The sequence below is a fragment of the Sinohyriopsis cumingii genome, chromosome 5 (genome assembly GCF_028554795.1).
Source record: "Sinohyriopsis cumingii isolate HCF-2022 chromosome 5, ASM2855479v2, whole genome shotgun sequence".
NCBI lineage: Eukaryota > Metazoa > Mollusca > Bivalvia > Unionida > Unionidae > Sinohyriopsis > Sinohyriopsis cumingii.
The window spans coordinates 83,327,259-83,345,166 of record NC_142965.1 but is presented as its reverse complement, the minus strand read 5'-3'; the positions used below and the strand labels follow the sequence as shown (position 1 = coordinate 83,345,166).

Below are 17,908 nucleotides of genomic sequence, written 5' to 3'. Positions count from 1 at the left end.
AGTAAGACACTATGTTGCTTGAATTTATCACTTGGCAACAAACTACATGTGATCAAGGTTATCATAAATATCATAAGGGTCACTAAATGGAAACATAGAAAAAGAACCCTGTCACTAATTGTTCATAAATCAGCAGCAGCTAAAATCAGTACTTAAAAGTTTAGCAAATTTGCACAGGTTAAAGATCATAGACTCATCTTTTCCAAAACACAAAGAAATGTGTTGTGTTGTTGAGTGCATTTATTCAGCATAACCCAATTATTTAGCTCACACCAGGAAATATATGGCAGAACATAAATCACTTCAAATTCTCTAAGGTCATTTGTACTTTTCAGTTGACTTTTCATTCACAGGACTGATATTGTAATTTCAATATATTTCATTCTTTTATTGTAGAGACAAAAGATACAACCACTTAGTGCCACAATGTACCTAGGTAAAAAGTGTTGTAATGATTTTTGTAATTTTGATGTTCAAACATAGACATCATTAAATTCATGTCCTGGAATAATCTTCTGTGGAGTCTCTTAATTCACAATTTAATTTGGCCACATATTAGATGAAAATTGGAACTCCTTGAACTGAAGTAAATTAATAGTATTGAAAACCTTTTACGCAGAATTAATACTTTTGAAATACCAAGTAGTGTTAGTCACCGGTTTCTATAAGGAAGTGTACTGGTTTACAAGTTTTAAAAAATTTGCCCCCTCAAGTAACAGTCATCTGTTGTCTGGCATATTGGAAATTCTAGCAAGAGAATTTTATTCAATAGGACATGACTTCCACCCAAACATATCAAAACATTTTCCATTTCAGTATAGCATTGGATAAAATTCCCCTTTTATGCAGATTTGAAGCCTTTATTTAAAGCTGTTGCCCAAGCATACTGTTTGGTAAACTTTGAGAAAATTCTTAGCTTTATGCATATACCAAATGTTTCAAATGTTGTCCTATTTATTCATTGTCCTGTCCCCTTTCTTTCTCCAGGTGTAGAGCCAGAGGAAGCACGTCAGATGGAGACCATTTCAGCAGGAACACTTGCAGACATTCTGATTGGTGTTGTCATCATCATTGTTGCATTTGGGCTCCTTGTCTGTTACAGGTACAGTTCTGTATAGCAAGAATGGCAATAATCGATCCGTTTAACTCCTTGCACAAGATGAATTTTCAGCTTCTGTAAAATTGGTGCAAATCATGCAAGACACATATTGCATGATTTGCCAATTAAATCTCAGGAATACATGAATTTTATAAAAAGTGCACGTTCCCAGTCACCTAAATGCATATTAATAATGCAAAGTATTTTGAGCTTGTGCTTTTTTGCCACCCTTGCCACAAAGGCATGGGGTGAAGAAATTGTTTTTCGTTCCATCTTTCCATGTTTCTGACATGTTTCCATTAATTCAGCTTGTGAAGGCTTTAGCATCTACATTTATTATTAAATTGGAACCAGATTTGCCTTGAACATTAAACTCAGCAAATTGATTTATATGAGCACATTCTGCAGAAATATCTTAAGAGTTATGGCCCTTGATCATTAAAGCATATGCATTACTAATGCACAACTTTGTGAATACTGTAACTTCCACATTTATTATTAGATTTCAGCCTCGTATGCACTCACACATCATGTTAACAAGAGTTTAGATGATGACGAAAACCCTGTGAACACTAATGCCTGAACTTTTATTTTATGCTAATTGTTTTTCTCCATTAACTTTGCTTTGTCCAAATCATGAAGCATCTTTCACACTGCACTGCTTCATACTGCACAACATGTGTTACTAAAAATAGTATCATCTGTTAGGAACTACTTTTGATTATCAACAAAAAATGTTCATGTAACAGGCACCTTATCTTTTGATTTTTTAGAATTGTCTGTGGATAAGCTAACCAAGCTGGTTGGTCTATTTGAAAGTAGAGATGGTAATATTTATGATGTGGATGAGTTCAGAGTCACAAAAGATAGTTTCAACCAAGCAAACGACTGAACATGATATCCACAATTTCTACAAGAAATGTGAGACTCGCAGTATTGAAAATGCCATTTTGATCAATTAAAAGGTTATTTTGGAGAAATGTTAATAACTGTTTGCAAATTGAATAGTTCAGATTATGAGTTGTAGACTAGAGGGTCTTTAAAATAGCATATTAGCTAAAGGCATATTAAGGCCAAGGGCTATCTCGTCTCTCTCAGAGACATCCCATTTTATAAGTCAGTCCAAACACTAAACTGGAAAACAATATGCAAATGAAGAAGGCTGGTTTTTGTAGAAAACCTAGAGTCCAGAGCCAATAAATCAAGATGACGATGAAGCATTATTCTGCTGGCAAAATGGCTGTCACACTGCAACTGCTTTTAAATTTTCTATTTTACTTTTTTGAGAAAATGTTTGAATTTATAGTAGCAATACAAGTCATACAGTTTATGCAAATAGCTGGGGTCTCTCCAACAAAGTAAGAGGGCATAAACATATGCTGTCTTAGCTGATAATAACAATGGAAATAAATATACATACCTTTTTCATCTTGAATTTCCTCAGTACAGTATGTACTTTCTTAGGTATTTCTGCTAATCAGAATTGCATGGGTTTCAAAATTAATCCATACCATGAAATTGTTCAGCAGTTTTGACTACATTACACACATCTTCAAAGGAGAATTAACTGTACTCCAAAACAAAACTAATTTGATATTTTCTAACAAACAATATTTAATCCTACATATTTATGAGTGGTTCAATTAAAGGAATTTCGTATTTTTCCACCTATTGATTCCAAATTGTTAATGACAGAACAGAAACACATGTACAGCTGTATCAAGGCCAATCCCTCCAGCAACATGCACATCATACGGAAATGACTGAGATAATACATCCAGTCCATCACAACCATAAAAACAGAATTTACTTGGATCAACAGAAGAATAAAATCCCTCCATTCCAGCCCAACTGGAAGAATTGTTTCAAGATGTATTCTTTCACAATATGACTCAAAGTTTCCATTTTAAGAAGTCAAAAATTGAGATTTATCTTAAATGAATGACTGAGTGCTCAATTTGCTACCAAAATCAAATTTCGCTGGATGGTGCTATGTGCACATTAGTACTGTTATTTTTTAACGTACAGTTGTGTATTTACTTTTGAATCTAGCACAAATTCAAAAACTTTGTTTCTAATAGTGTTTTTTTTATTAGCCTTAGGTAGAAAAACAAAATGAGCATATAAGAAAAGGTTTTACTAACTTTGCATGGGAAAATATGAACTTGAGTTTTCCTATCATCAGAAAAACTCGTGATTAATCTCCCATACAAATGCAGTTACCTATAATTACAAGATTATAACCAACTTTACTAGTAAACTTCCCATCAAGAAGAGCTTCACTTGGATATTATAGTCATTACCCTTGATCATAATAAGAATAATAATAGTAATAATAATAATGACTATTTTTTAAAGAAGCTCATTTTAGTCAACTGACCAATCTTCCATGAGGCCTTCTACAATGACATTTGTATATATATTGCACAATTTTTACAAGATGAGGTGTCTTTAGACAACAAATGCTGTTAAAAACAATTGATCTACTGCTACAATAAAATTTGTACAAGGCTTCAATGATACATACATACAAGATTAATATAAATAATAGTAGCAAACGTGTCAAACACTATATGTGAGTACTGGATAACAATGCTGTAAAAAGTAATAGTGCTGAATTAAACAAAATCATACAAGTGACTGTTTCTGTAGATGTTGACTAAGAAGCTTTTTAAAAGGGTGGCATGTGTCAGCTGACTTTATATAAGGTGATATGGAATTCTATAATTTGGCTCCAGAAAAAGCAAAACACTTCTTATAGAATTCTGAATTTGGTTTAGGTAAATATAACTTGTTTGAGATGGATCTTAGTTCATACATATGTGCATTTTTAACAAATTAAAAGTGACATTTAAGATAGTCAGGAGCCCAACCATGCAAGGGTTTATAGACTAGTAAACCCTTCTGAAACTGAGTTCTCTGCTGAAATAGAAGACTCCTTAGGGTTTTAAAAAGATATATTGATGGTGTATCTAAATCAGCATCAAGAATAACTCTAGCTGCTCTTTTTTGAAATTTCAGTAATCTTTCCTGATTTTCTGTACCACTTATACCCAAGATAGAACAACAATATTCTAGGTGTGACATGATATATGCATTGTAGAATTTTTCTCTGTTCTGGAAGGAAATAAGATTTTACTCTGTTCAAGAGATGCAGTGAATTAGCTTTTTTAATGAACTTATCAACTTGTATTTTCAGCACATGATGCCAAGTAGTTTTTCATTTTCAGACTGTTGTACATGTTCCTTTTATCATTACTTTGAAATCATTTTTCTTAACTTTTACTCTTGCTTGACTACCGATGATGATGGCTTTTAATTTGAATGCATTTATCTTCATACGATTGTGTTCACACCAGTTATTTATTTTTTCCAAATCTTTATTTAACTTAGTGCTAATCTCATGGCCTGTTGATCCAATGTTATATAATGTCGTATCATCTGTGGACGTGTTGGTGGTGGATAGCTCAATGTGATATGTGAAATCATCGATTACAGCAGAAAGAGTAATAGTCCAAGAACTGATACTTGTAGAACACCTGACTTTTTTCATTTTTTTTATCTGAAAGTTTATTTAAAGTTGACTGCCTTCAAGATAGGATCGAAACCAAGTTAAGCTTTCGTGGTTAACTTCATATATGCTGAGCTTTTCCAGCAGGATTTTGTGATTTACAAGGTCAGAAGCCTTTGTAAGTCAAGAAACACTGTCTACAATTCTAGTTAATGTAGTCTGGCATGAATGTCCTTCACGAAAGCCTGATCATTAACTTATACCAGGTAGTTTCTAAATTCATTACAAATTTGTCTTTTTACCATCTTTGATGAAAGTGATGATAAAACTGATATAGGTCTATAGTTATTCATAACAGAAAGATCTCCCTTGTTACATATTGGAGTTACTTTTGCCAGTTTTGGCCTGTTTGGAAAAATACCTGTGGAAATGCTTAGATTGAAGATATACACAAGTGAAGGTGCAATCAACTGAGATGAGAGTTTTGGGAATTTAGCACTTATATTACCTAGACCTGTTTCTGTTCTGGCATCGTCATTTATTTAAAATGAATTCAAGGCTTATTTTTGGGATTTTGAAGCACTCTTCTTTGCTAAGTTTTGAAGAAATATGTTCATTTAATTCATCGCTGGAGAATCTTTTAGGAGATGTGAAATCCACAAGTTTATCATTTATATTCACAAAGTAATTATTGAGTGCACTTGCGATTTCAAGAGGTTCTTGCTTCGTATCACCATTTTTATCACTAATACATGTAAATGGCAGGTTATTGACAGATTTGCCTCTCAAGTCAGAAGATTTTCCTGAGTTTTCTATTATTTTTTTGATATCTGATATTTGAGTGAAACAATAAGTTTTCTTTGCCTTTTGAATCATTGACTTGACTCAAACTTGGGGATTTTCGAAACTACATTTTAGACTACGATACAACCTTTGTTTTAGAGAAATATTCTCAGTTGTTGGGCTTTCTTCTTTACACTGGAAAGTGTTGTGTCATTTGGAGTTATTTCAAATTACTTGCATTCAAAAGGATTCTTTTTTCCGCATGAAAATATGTGCTCATGTTAAATTCTTGAACAAAGACAGCTGGTATAAAAATTTATTCAGATTTCCAAAACTGAAGTGATATTTGTGGTCTCTACTAGGAACTGTAGACTTCAGCACACTACATGTTACAGCATATGTCCATATGTCATCGTCTTCCATCTTAGATTCTTCATTGGGACTTGAATTTGAAATCATTAGAACATTTTATTATTAGGACTTCTAAAATTGTAATATTGTATTATTCTTGGATTATTTTTGGATTTGATTCTTAAAACCGTAAGTTTATATTTTTTTTCATTTTTACAGTACTTTTCCAGGGAAATTAATTATTATATTTTTAAAAGCATGTTGTTTTCACTCGTGTTACTGTTTATTCGAGCCTAAACACGAAACATAAGAATATGTACTGGCTTATAAGCCAAGTCCAACTTCAAACATCATAGGCCCAGATCTGCTATCTCCAAATGCATTTACAGATTCTTGTCTTTGCAGTTTTGAGGAGTAATCAGTAGAACAAAACATAAATTCTGAACTGCAATCACATAATGCAGTGGCAGCTCATGGTCTGTGTAGTTTGCAGTTGAACTTGACTTACATGTCTGCCATCTTTTGAGTCAATTTTTTATAATCATTTTACTTATTACTTCTCTATTTATTTTAATTAAAAATAAATTAATATTTGTCATTTATGTAGATGAGGCAGATTATAATACATATTAAGTTATGAAAAGATCTAGGAATCTGTAAACCCACCAATTTAAAAAAAATAAAATCTGTTACAGTAGTGTCCCCACTGACCTTTCGGGCCCCCAGTTTCATCGATTAATAATTTGGTCACCTTTTTAGAAACATTTTTGCTATTACCCTTTCGAAACAACTTGTATATTTAACATCCACTGCATGTGGTTTAAAGAAAGTATAGAAGACACAAAATATGATATTTTGTTGCCTTAAATTTTAAAGTTATTATTAATTTATAATGGAACTAAATATTTTAAAGAAATATTTCAAATAAAAAGCGTCCCCTTACATATGTTGGACAGAAGATATTATGAGTGACTGCTGCATTTCAAAATGTGATCGTATTTTACTGTATGGAGCTTGTTTACTCAAGAATATATTACTTATATTGATATTTAAAACCAAGTTTCCATCATTTGCACAGTAAATATACAAATTATCCTTTGCAAAATGAGAGTGAGTGATAAAATTTGCAGACTCTAGACTGGGATGTTCCTAATTATACACTTCTCTTTGTGTTCATGACATTTTCCAGTTGACAGAGATCCAAGTGTCCCAGGGCTGAGCAAATCCCATAGCCCGATGTCCGTGACTAGTCATTTTTGAAGTCGGGCAAGTAAAATTTTCCAGGTCGCTAGTCTGGGACAAGTACTTTTTAAAAAAGTCGGGCTAGTCCTTATTTTCGTGCTTTAATTACTATATCTACCATTATTTGGCCAATCGTGCCCTCCTGGCGTACTGAATACTTGATTCTACCCCTCTTCGTGTATACATTTACATCCTATTACCGCTTGACTGCATATTGGGCTAAGCGACCAAATTATCGGCAAATTAAAACACGTCAAACAAAAGAAAGCCAGTATCATCAGTTAGATTAGCAGTGTTGTAAGCGGTTTTGTTGCAATGAGCTGACTCAATCTAGATGATAATGAATGGCTCACTATGATTTTAATCCAGCGAGTCAGTGTAATTAAATTAATGAAAGGTACTTTACCGACATCAGTGTTGGTTTCCTTTATGAACCGATTAAATGACAGTAATGATTCTTTAATTTATAATCGATTATACTGATGATTAACTTCCACATGCGATATTGTGTTTGAAGCGAAACAATTACGCTAATTAATGAGCTGTTTCAGTTCGTATTTAAAAGAGAAAATTGATGTTATGATCACTTTATAAGTAGTTGTCAAGCAAGCTGATACTCTGTGGATAAAATGAGTTTGCTAAATTATTTTCGCAAGGAAGGAAAATAAAATACCCCATAAAAAATTTCAAAATAAATTTTTGATAAAAAAATCTGTAACTAAACAACAGCACACAACATATCTGAGGGGGTACACACATATGTAAAGCACCTTTTTCTTTTTTCTTGGAAGTGGGAGGGGGGACATCTGTCTGGTGCCCCCCCCCCCCCAACCAAAGAAAAGGAAGGTAATGACGGCAATTCAGAGAAGATTTTGAGGAATTCCTTAAACCAAAAGAGTTTACAAATGCTAATGAACATTTCTGCAAATGGACAAGAGCCTGAGGACTTTAACCCAGACACAGCTATTAACTGCTGGCATAGTGCTGGTACAGCTGGCAGACATTTACATGGTCATATTTTCAAATCCATCAGCTAAAACATATATACATGAACCTGAAGAAGCAAAATGTACAACAACAGTTTTTGAAAAATTAAATTCTTTTAAGGAATAATTATGTTACATATTATTTCATTTTTTTTTCTTTCTTCTTTTCTATGATTAAATACATACATCTCATCAAATCTCGGCAAGTGATTGCCATTTTGGGACCAGTGAAAAGTAAGGTGGGGTTAGTGAAGAGTAAGGTGGGACTAGTGATGAGAAAGGTGGGACTAGTGAATTTTCTGAAACCACTTGTCCTGGAGTATGAATGATTAAATTCTTTTTCTTTCTTGCTTTCAAAATCCTTAGTTCTGAACCTTTCACCCCGAATTTTAAATGTGGCATACTAAATACTAGTCATGACCTCACCCTTTAATCTAGATTCACTATTGATTCAGTTTGTAGGGTATGGTGATTTTATAACTATTTCACAAATGTTTGACTGCTATTATTGAGTAGAGAAGCATCCACAGGTCTTTTATTAGACTCTATTGGGCATTATGGATCTGTTAATCCTAAAATTGAAAGGTAATGTAATTTACTAAGGTGAGTCATCGTTTTTGAGTAAACTTTATTTTTAGATGCTGATCTAAACACGTGGATTAATATAATTAAACTCATGCTTGTATTTTTCTCTTTATCTCCTTTGTGTAAACTACTCAGTCAATACTCCTGGGGTCAACTAAAGATTAAAACAGTCATTGTATTCATGCAGGACAGGATAAGTTTCCAGGCAACACAAAAGTGAAAGTATTTTCAAAGGCAGAATTTATATGGAATTATTTTAACCACAAATGTTTGCCAAAGTCAAATAAATTTTGCTAAAATGAGATTTTATTCACAAATTGCAAAGTTGAGACCAACAGTGGAAATACTCCTTCGTCATTTTCAAATCTCCTTTGTTTTCAACTTATTACCTAATTTGTTTAATTTATTGTCATGATTCATCAAACATATTACAGTTCCCTGGAGAATTGTAGTGGTACTCGGTTCCTATTCTGCTTGCTCCGGTGGCCTAGTGGTTAGTGTCCACCTTGGATGCAGGAGGTCATGGTTCGATCCCTGGCATTAAGAGGTTAGTGTTAGGACTGGTCGGCCTGGTGTCAGGATAATGTGACTGGATGGGACATCATGCTACATGTCTGCAGCATGATGCCCCAGTGCTAGACATCTCTTTAAACTACCGCACTGCAGATGTAGCGATATGACTGAAAATTTGTTAAAGCCATGTTAAAAATCCAAATCACACAGAGTTCCTATTCTGACTGTAGGGCTTCAGTGGCATTTACTGTCAGCTCATTTACTTAATGAGTTTGGTATTTAGTGTGTTATGGCATATCAGCACAAAAAGTGCTGAGACAATTGTAATCGGGTACCTTGCCCAAGGACACGCCACAATAGCTGACCCCAGCTAATCTGATGATATGATTCGAATCCACCCCTTTTCGGTTGAGTATCATGCATATCAAACCTTCCGTGCAAATTGAGTTTTCAAACCATCTTGTTCTTGAATTTCCTAAAAAGTTTGAATATTTATTTATATCTACACTTACCAAACTATGTGGACAGCTATCAGGGTAGTGAAGAATCTAATCTGTTTCAGGATGAAAAGGTCAAATGTCAATGACACTGTAAGAGTGTATATGGAAGTGGTATATTGTATTTGAGGTTAAAAGGACATAAATCAGCATCAGGCTCAAAGAAAAATGTTTTGCAAATTAACTTTTATTCTAGTTCCTTCACTGGGGCCCCGAGTGGCCAAGTGGTCTAAAGCGCTCTCCGTTACAGATCACTGCCATCTCACCTCTGTCTGCGCCGGTTCGAGTCTCGGATTCAGCCAACGTGGGTATGTGAGAAATCTTGCCAGTAGCTTCTCATGGGTCGGTGGTTCTTTCTGGGGTTTTCCTGGGTTCTTCCTCCACCATTAATACTGGCCGCCAAATATAACCTATCGTGTGCTGAAAAATGGCGTTAAACCCAACAACAACAACAACAAGTTCCATCACTAAACTTAGTGAATGGCTTGCACTTTGGGTAACAAATAATCCTGTGTATTCTGGTAACTAAAAGTCAGAGGTCATGGTAATAATATCATCCAAAGTCAACCATGTCCTAGCAGAGCATATATAGAGGAGGTTAATGATGCACCATTTACTTGTAAGTTTTGGCTTTCAATTTGGCATCAGTCTTTTTTTTTTCTTATGTTATATTCCATATCGCACTCTTTTGGACAGTGTGGTTTCTATGCATCTGCAGAGATAAGAGGAATTACAAGTATATTGCAGGCAAAGCCGATGTAGTGCAGATTATAATCTGGCTTGTTACAGAACCACTGTTAATTGGTTTGGTTTGTTTTGGTTTCCATTTTACTGCACAGCATTACAAGTATAGGTTATTTAGTGGCAAGGCAATTGGAGTAAAGTGTGTTGCCCAATGACATGCTACTGACGTGAATCTGGCATGCTAACGATTGAGCTACTATGGCTCATGTGAACCACTATTGACTAAGAAGACTATCAAATAACCATATAGGATTTGACTAGCATTGATAGTAATCATGTTTATACTTATGTGTAGAAGATGGAGCTACAACCAAAACCAAAGACTTGTCCTTGTAATATTAGTAATGCAGATTATTGGTAGAGACATTGTATTGGTTTTTATTTGTTTATTTTTAGATTATCTCTCCAACATCAACTTCAAAGTGAGAACCGAGATCACATCTATGCAGAAATTGAACCCATTAGGGTAGGTATAGTAACCTTTGTCACTTGTTTAATATGTTTTGATAATTACATAATTATGTATGTATGCATATAGATATACAGAGATCTTGCTTGGATTTTAAAACAAGGAGTACTGGACTCCCAGTTTGGTAAAATTAGGAGTCCCACCATCAAAAGTTGCAGTCCTTTCTTTCTACAGAATCAAAACAGACGTGAGTGCATCTATTTTTAGATGGAGAGGTTTCCGTAATGTAATCACTTGCTTTAATATAACTTCATTACAACAGTCCATTGACATGGTTACAAATTTATGGTTTATTTATTTGTCTTCATCCTTGCAGTAATTTTAGGCAACGGTTAAATAGTATCTGATTTGCTGTTTCCCGTTAGGCCTACTGGTTCACTTACAATTTCAAACTAATTTTATGATGAAATAGTGTACAAGAGGCAGTTAATATATATCCATATCACCGATTCTGATCTTAAAATACATGTTTGTATGTTTTATCATCAAAGGATATCATGCAGGAAATTGAAAGTTGCTATCTTACTCGAAAAAGGGTTAATGGTCAATCAGCTATCAAAACATGATGCTTGTGAATGGGCAAGGGTTTGTTTGTCAACATAATTGATATCAAAACTTGGCATAGCTACTGGTCTGTTGATGAATACATTTTGCTACAAACACTAGAACTAACCGGGCTAAGGCGAGGGGCATTTTTAAAAAAGTATGGTCAGTCAATGTACAGTAGTCCCCCTCTTATAAGGCCACCCCTAATGCAGCAGGGAAGTGGCTGTATAATGCGGGTGGCCTTTCTGGAGGGGGATGACAAATGTGAATAGTAAATACATATGAAGAAAGTCACAAGTACATTTAATTTTAAATATTTAATATTTTCATTAAAAAATCACATGCATGATGTGAAATAAATGTAAAACAAACTGTGTCATCATTTAAAAAGAATGCTATGAATAACCACTGATATAGTTTAAAAACTGTCTTTATAATTATGTTACAGTTCACATCATCTGTCACTTTGTTGGTAACAGTCTAAAAAACAACCCAGTCTCGTCACATTAAAAATATCCTTGCTGTCATATCCCCTGCATATATCGTTTAGTCTTTTGTTCCAGTCTTCGACAACTTCATTATTAACATCAGCGGATTCTCCACTAAGGACAGAACACTTAATATTGTGTTGCATTTGAAATCTGCGCAACCATCCGTTACTTGCGGTAAAGTCGTCGTATCCCAATTCAACTGACAAAATTGTTGCTTTTTCTTGTCATTCAAATCAGGATACAAACGTCTCCTGGCTCAAACAATCTTCCTTTCTCCGTCCATTTCACCTTCCCACTTCTGCAGAATTGTTTCATTGTCTTTCACAATATTGTTTATCTGAGTCTTCCCGACATTAGTTTTCTGCAAGGATCCTCAAGGCCCCCCCCCCCCCCGTCAGTTGAATTACTTTCACTTTCTCCTCTAACCTGAGAATTTTTATTTTCCTCGATGACATGTTGATCTTTTTGCAGTAAGTTATTCATGTTGCCAACTACAATACTGATAAAACAATTTTATATGCATCTAAACAAATTGCTTTGTGTTTTTAAAGGAAGTGATCTTGTCACGTGATTTGTTAGTCACAGTCTGGTACCCTATTGTTTTTATACTTTTCTTTACACTAAGTGAGAGAAGCCAAAACGGCTTCGATATGTACCAGATTTGACCTCGCGGCCGTTATTATTCGTAATTTTGACAATTATTGTCAGTAGTAATAGCCACTGATTATCAAAGTGAACAAGCTCAACATTTTACTAAGGGAAGCCATAAAGGCTACCAAACTATTTTCCTGCTGACTTGGGTATTGTACATTGATACTGCCACTTCTCAGCTGTTACTACTGTACAATAATTGTAATTTTAACAATTATCAGTGACTAAACTGGACATATTATGATAACACAGCAGTAAGGCTAATTGGATTACATGTACGTACCCTTTTGTATGGATTAAAATTTGAGTCTTTCTCAGTTTTTATGGAATAAATTTGGCTTCTCGTGAGGCGTAAATGATATAATATTAACCTTAGTGGTAAATGTACTTTACTCAACACTTCTTTCAGTAACGAAAACCTGACATCGGGGAAACAGAAATCGGATTACTTAACACACGTTATGAATAAAATACTGGTTCTGGATACATATTCAAATAAAATGCGGCCGCTTTTGAGGGGTAAATTTTATATTATTGCACTAATATGCTGGCCGCTGGTTGCGTTAGCCGGGTGGCCTTTTGCGAGGGGTACTTTTGAACACAAACTCATCAGTGCCCAACGGATTCTGGCCGTAAGGAGCGGGTGGCCACTGGTCAGGGGGGCCGTTCAAGAGGGGGACTAATGTACCTCTTAAATAGCTCTTGTTCGTCCATCAGAGTGATACTGAATTTTGTCAATCCAAGTAAGGATTTATTCCAAACACTAAGCTAGGCTTCACACACTTTCTTACACTTAGCTACTGTCCTATCCGAACTATCAATTATAGCAGCTTTAGCACTCTTCTGAATCTCGTTACAATCTTCGTAAGTTTGCCGTTTAACCCCAAAATACTTATCCAAATTTACGGATGGCATTTTGTCTAAGTCTCAACAGGTCTTGATTCTCGTGCACTACTTATTCCGATACATTCAGAAATGAACACAATAACGAAAGGTAAAGTTGTTTATTTGATGTACTTTTATAGATGACCACCTGAATTCAATCACTGTAAATATAAGTACATTTTACCACCCGGCCACCAGTCAAAGCCTTTAAACTGGCTGCCCAGCTATTGCATCATGTTATTTTTTATGTACTCTTATAACGGCAATATGTATGTACATCAAAGGGTCCTTCAGTCACTCAGTTCTGTCTTTGTAAATATCAGCACAGCTAATTGATCAACACATTTTCCCACAAAGCAGGTGGCTGAAGCAGGACTGGCAAGTCTTTGAATTTTGCCACACATCTATTACATGCATACGGAGGACTCCTGCCTCAGTGATTTTCTGCGTCCGAGATAAAAAATTTGCTTTCAATCACGCGTAATTAAGCGCTTCTGAGATCTCAGATATAGATATAGATAGAGATATAGATATATATGGAACCAAGCTAAATATGTACTCTGTGCATGAAGTTTTGACCTTCTTGTTTCTTAAACATTGTTCCATTTTTTCAGGCAAATGATGTTCCATTTTTTCAGGCAAATGATGTTGAAAGTCCCAGCACAAGCTCTGGAGTAGTTCCACTACCGATGAAAAAATACAAGAGGCAGTTAGGTGTCTCAAGTATGCAATATGTGTCGATGCATCTTGGTCGCCTGTTTGACAAAGATCCCAGGCACTCTGCAGCCAATGATGCCATTTTCTTCAGCAAAGAATCTGAATCTGTGCGAGCCAAAACATTGCATTCAGTTCCTGAATTTCTGAATGAGGATTGTAAAGGTAACAGGAGAGTAACACATCAAAAATTACCTTCTGCTCCATTGCTGGTAGGCAATTCACAAATGTCTTTTACTTCATCAGGTGTTTTAGTGGAAATGCATGAAAGGGAAAATGTATACAATCCTCTCATGAAAACAGATTCAATACCATATGATGAACTTAAATTAGGAAAAACAGGTTTGGGTGCACACAATGTTATAGATGAGGGATCCTCTGGTGAAAATAGTTTTACTGGAGAAGGAGAAAGGGGCAAATCCTCAGATTGGGGACAAAAGAATCATTGGTGCTATAAGGACCGACTTAACAAAGATTTATCACCAAAGCCAACTGAATTTGAAAATATAGAGGAAGACGACCATAATACTAAATTGGATACCATTAATTCCACAAGTCCATCATTTTTTGTGCTAGAAGCTACTGCAAGCTCAGCAGGTTCTGAAGACAGTTCTAGACAATCTTCACAAAAACCTTTTCCACCACAGTATCAGATGAACACAAAGAGCTCTTGTGCTAGTTATGAATTGCCAAAAAATGTTTCAAATTTAGATGATGAATCTTTATCTACAACATCATCTTCACTTAGTCGCATGATGCACAGTGGAATTCATCAAATGAACGATAACCAAAATTATCTATGTAGTGAGTCTACAGACAATTCTGTAAATAATCATGATGGTCATGCAGCCGAACAAATTAGTTTTGCAGAAGACAATACAAAAGCAGATCATGATATTGATCATGAGGATTCCAACATTACCTTAAAGAGAAATACTAGTTCAGCTGATTATATGGAACCTATAAAGTCAAACACACTTTCAGAGTATTTAGAGATTATTCCTTGTTTTCCTTAAAAGGACATCTTCAAAACAACATAGTTGAAATGACAACATCAAAACAACACTGAAGTCAAGTGACAGGACAATTTCAAAACAACAGTTATGTCAATTGAATGGGCAACTTAAAAACAGTCAGTTGAAAGGACAATTAAAAAGAACATAGTCAGTTAAAGGATATCCTGAAAACAACATTGTCAAATCTAATGATCAACAGCAAAACCACATAATTTGAACACATTAGATAATGCAAATGTGAACATTCTTGCTAGGAGAAAAATGGATATCTAATAATTGAAGGAATTCTTTGAATTTACAAAAACTTCAAGAACTAAGAGGTTTGCAAGTAACAGTGCATGCTCCAAGTTTTAATTTATTTTGACAGCTTTGAAGAAGATACAGGTTTTGTTACATTTGAATCAAGAATAAATTTAGCATTGTTTCCAGCCAAATGTAACATAACATTTATTCATAAGTTCATTTTTTTTAATAATGATAGCATTGTAAATCTTAACCTGTTTAACAAGTTATTAACGTGGTAATCTGGTAAATGACTATTTTTATAACAGGATATGCAATAATTTCATACTCATTGAATTCATTTTTCTTTAATAAAATTATTTATGGAGTCATCTTACACTTTAATTATAATCAGCATTAAGAGAATTTTAATCAGAAGTTGTAGGACATTGTAAAACACTGCAAGACATTTTCAGCACATGTATCTTAATTTGATGATTTTTTATTTATATAGTCAGAAGTCATGGAAAAAATTGATAAATATTCAACAACTTGTATACATATGTTTTATTTGTTGTTAATGAAATGGTTGATTTAACAATGTAATATTTATATATTCATGAAAAGAAATTACATTTTACTAGGAAGCAGATACATCCTTTAGCAAAGGAAATGATTTCATCAGTCTTTTGGTTCCAATTGATTCTGCTTCATTACAATACTGTCCATGGGAGCTACATATTAAATCAATTTGTAATGAAGTACATGCATGAAATTTTACTAGCGCTTAATGAAATGGGATTCATCAAGATACCTGCCATAAAACAGGCATTGTGTTACAATGAAGGGCCATATAGCGAGGGAATGATGTGTGCTTAATATGCTCCATGGGAGCTGTATAGCACACACACTTATTTGAGTGTTTTGGATTTTTAACGTAGCTTTAACAATTTGAGTCATACTGTGGCATCATGTCCCAGTCACATTATCTTGACACAAGGCTGTCGAATCCTAGTACTAACCTCTTAATGCTGAGCACCAAGCTAGGCAACTACTAGCACCATTTTTTAAATTGTTTTGTATGAATTGGTCAGGGTTCGAACTGGCAACCTCCCTCATGCTCATGCAGATGCTCTACCACTTAGGCCACCAGGGCAGTCACACACTTGTAATGAAGTACATAATGAATCCATCACCATAGAACAAGAAATGTGATATGATAAAGGGTCTGATAGTGAGGTTGTACTGTATTTGTTTCTTTGCAGATCAATATATTTAAGCAGTTTTATTTCTTACTTATGCAGAGATATTTTCCTTGGTCATAAATTACACAATGCTTATGATTCTTAATTTTAATTAGTTGTCTGAGAATTTGTATATATATTTTGGTTCACAGAAATTTATGTACATCTTGTACAAAATATTTGTACAGCTATTGTGTAAAATGCAGTTTTATCCTTGATATTACAGTTTTTAATTCATTGTATCGTTTGTGCACAAGTAAATGGTCATCAAGTAAATTTAGTTATACATGTCCTCAAGTATTTGTAGTGCAGGTTTGATAGAAATATAATAATAATAATAACATAAGGGGTACAATTTCACAGACAAAAACTGATGGACACCATAATTTAATGATTTTGCATTTATTGTGCAACTATCCAATCTTGATAGCACCAAGGTACATACATAAACTGTTTCATATATATATATATATATATATATATATATATATATATATATATATATATATATACAGCAAAAACTTCCATTCAACACACAAAATATAGATACTATGGAGCTGACATGAGATGAACCTGCAATAACAAAAACACCAATGGTTAAGGTTATTTTACTGGTAAACAAGGAAAATGTTGATTATAAACAAGCCGAGGAATTCATCTCCTATAATAAATGAACTTTATTGTTGCTGTATAGCAGTGAATGATACGTGTGTCTGCAACTACACGTATGTATAAATCAATTCCAAGTGCACAGAAGAATCATTTGCCTTTGCATTATGAGCATGCAATTTATTAGTAGTACTCAAGACAACAGACATTAACACAAACCCTGATCTGCTGGTGCATTATGCAACAGCAGATTGGGGTCTGTTTTTTGCAGTTGGACTGAACTAATAAACATGTTTATCTCCTATATGTCTGAAGTCTTACGCTTATTTATTACTTGGATTATAATAATACAGCCTTCTCTCCCTAAGTTTGTTCAAACCATCTTGTGTTTACAACAATCTTGATATAAACACTTTCAGCATGAACTGAAATAATAGACTACACCTAATATTTACAGTGATGTATAAAATCTTTAATTTGATTTATAATTAATGAAATCAGGTACCTTGTAAAGTTTGAAATTGAATATTAATTTATATTCATTTAGCAGGATGCAAGCTTTCATGAATTTGATGGAAGAACCTATATAAAATATGCATTATTGTGTATTGCATATATATATATATATATATATATATATATATATATATATATATATATATATATATATATATATACACACAACTTGCAGTATATTCGAGTATTATATATTTAATAATGAGTTATTGAAATAGACAAGTAGGAGATAGA

General features: G+C 34.1%; 1 protein-coding gene across 1 annotated transcript in view; it reads left to right on the top strand.

Annotated features, from left to right (window-relative positions):
- The window catches only part of LOC149799639 (uncharacterized), a 96,990-nt gene extending 79,526 nt beyond the window's left edge, over positions 1-17,464 (top strand). The window contains exons 12-14 of the mRNA XM_089958242.1: positions 988-1,102; positions 10,708-10,777; positions 13,968-17,464. Coding sequence (XP_089814368.1) covers positions 988-1,102; positions 10,708-10,777; positions 13,968-15,083 — 1,301 coding nt within the window. The 3' untranslated portion in view covers positions 15,084-17,464. The remainder of the gene's footprint in view (positions 1-987; positions 1,103-10,707; positions 10,778-13,967) is intronic.
- Positions 17,465-17,908: the final 444 nt, after the last annotated feature.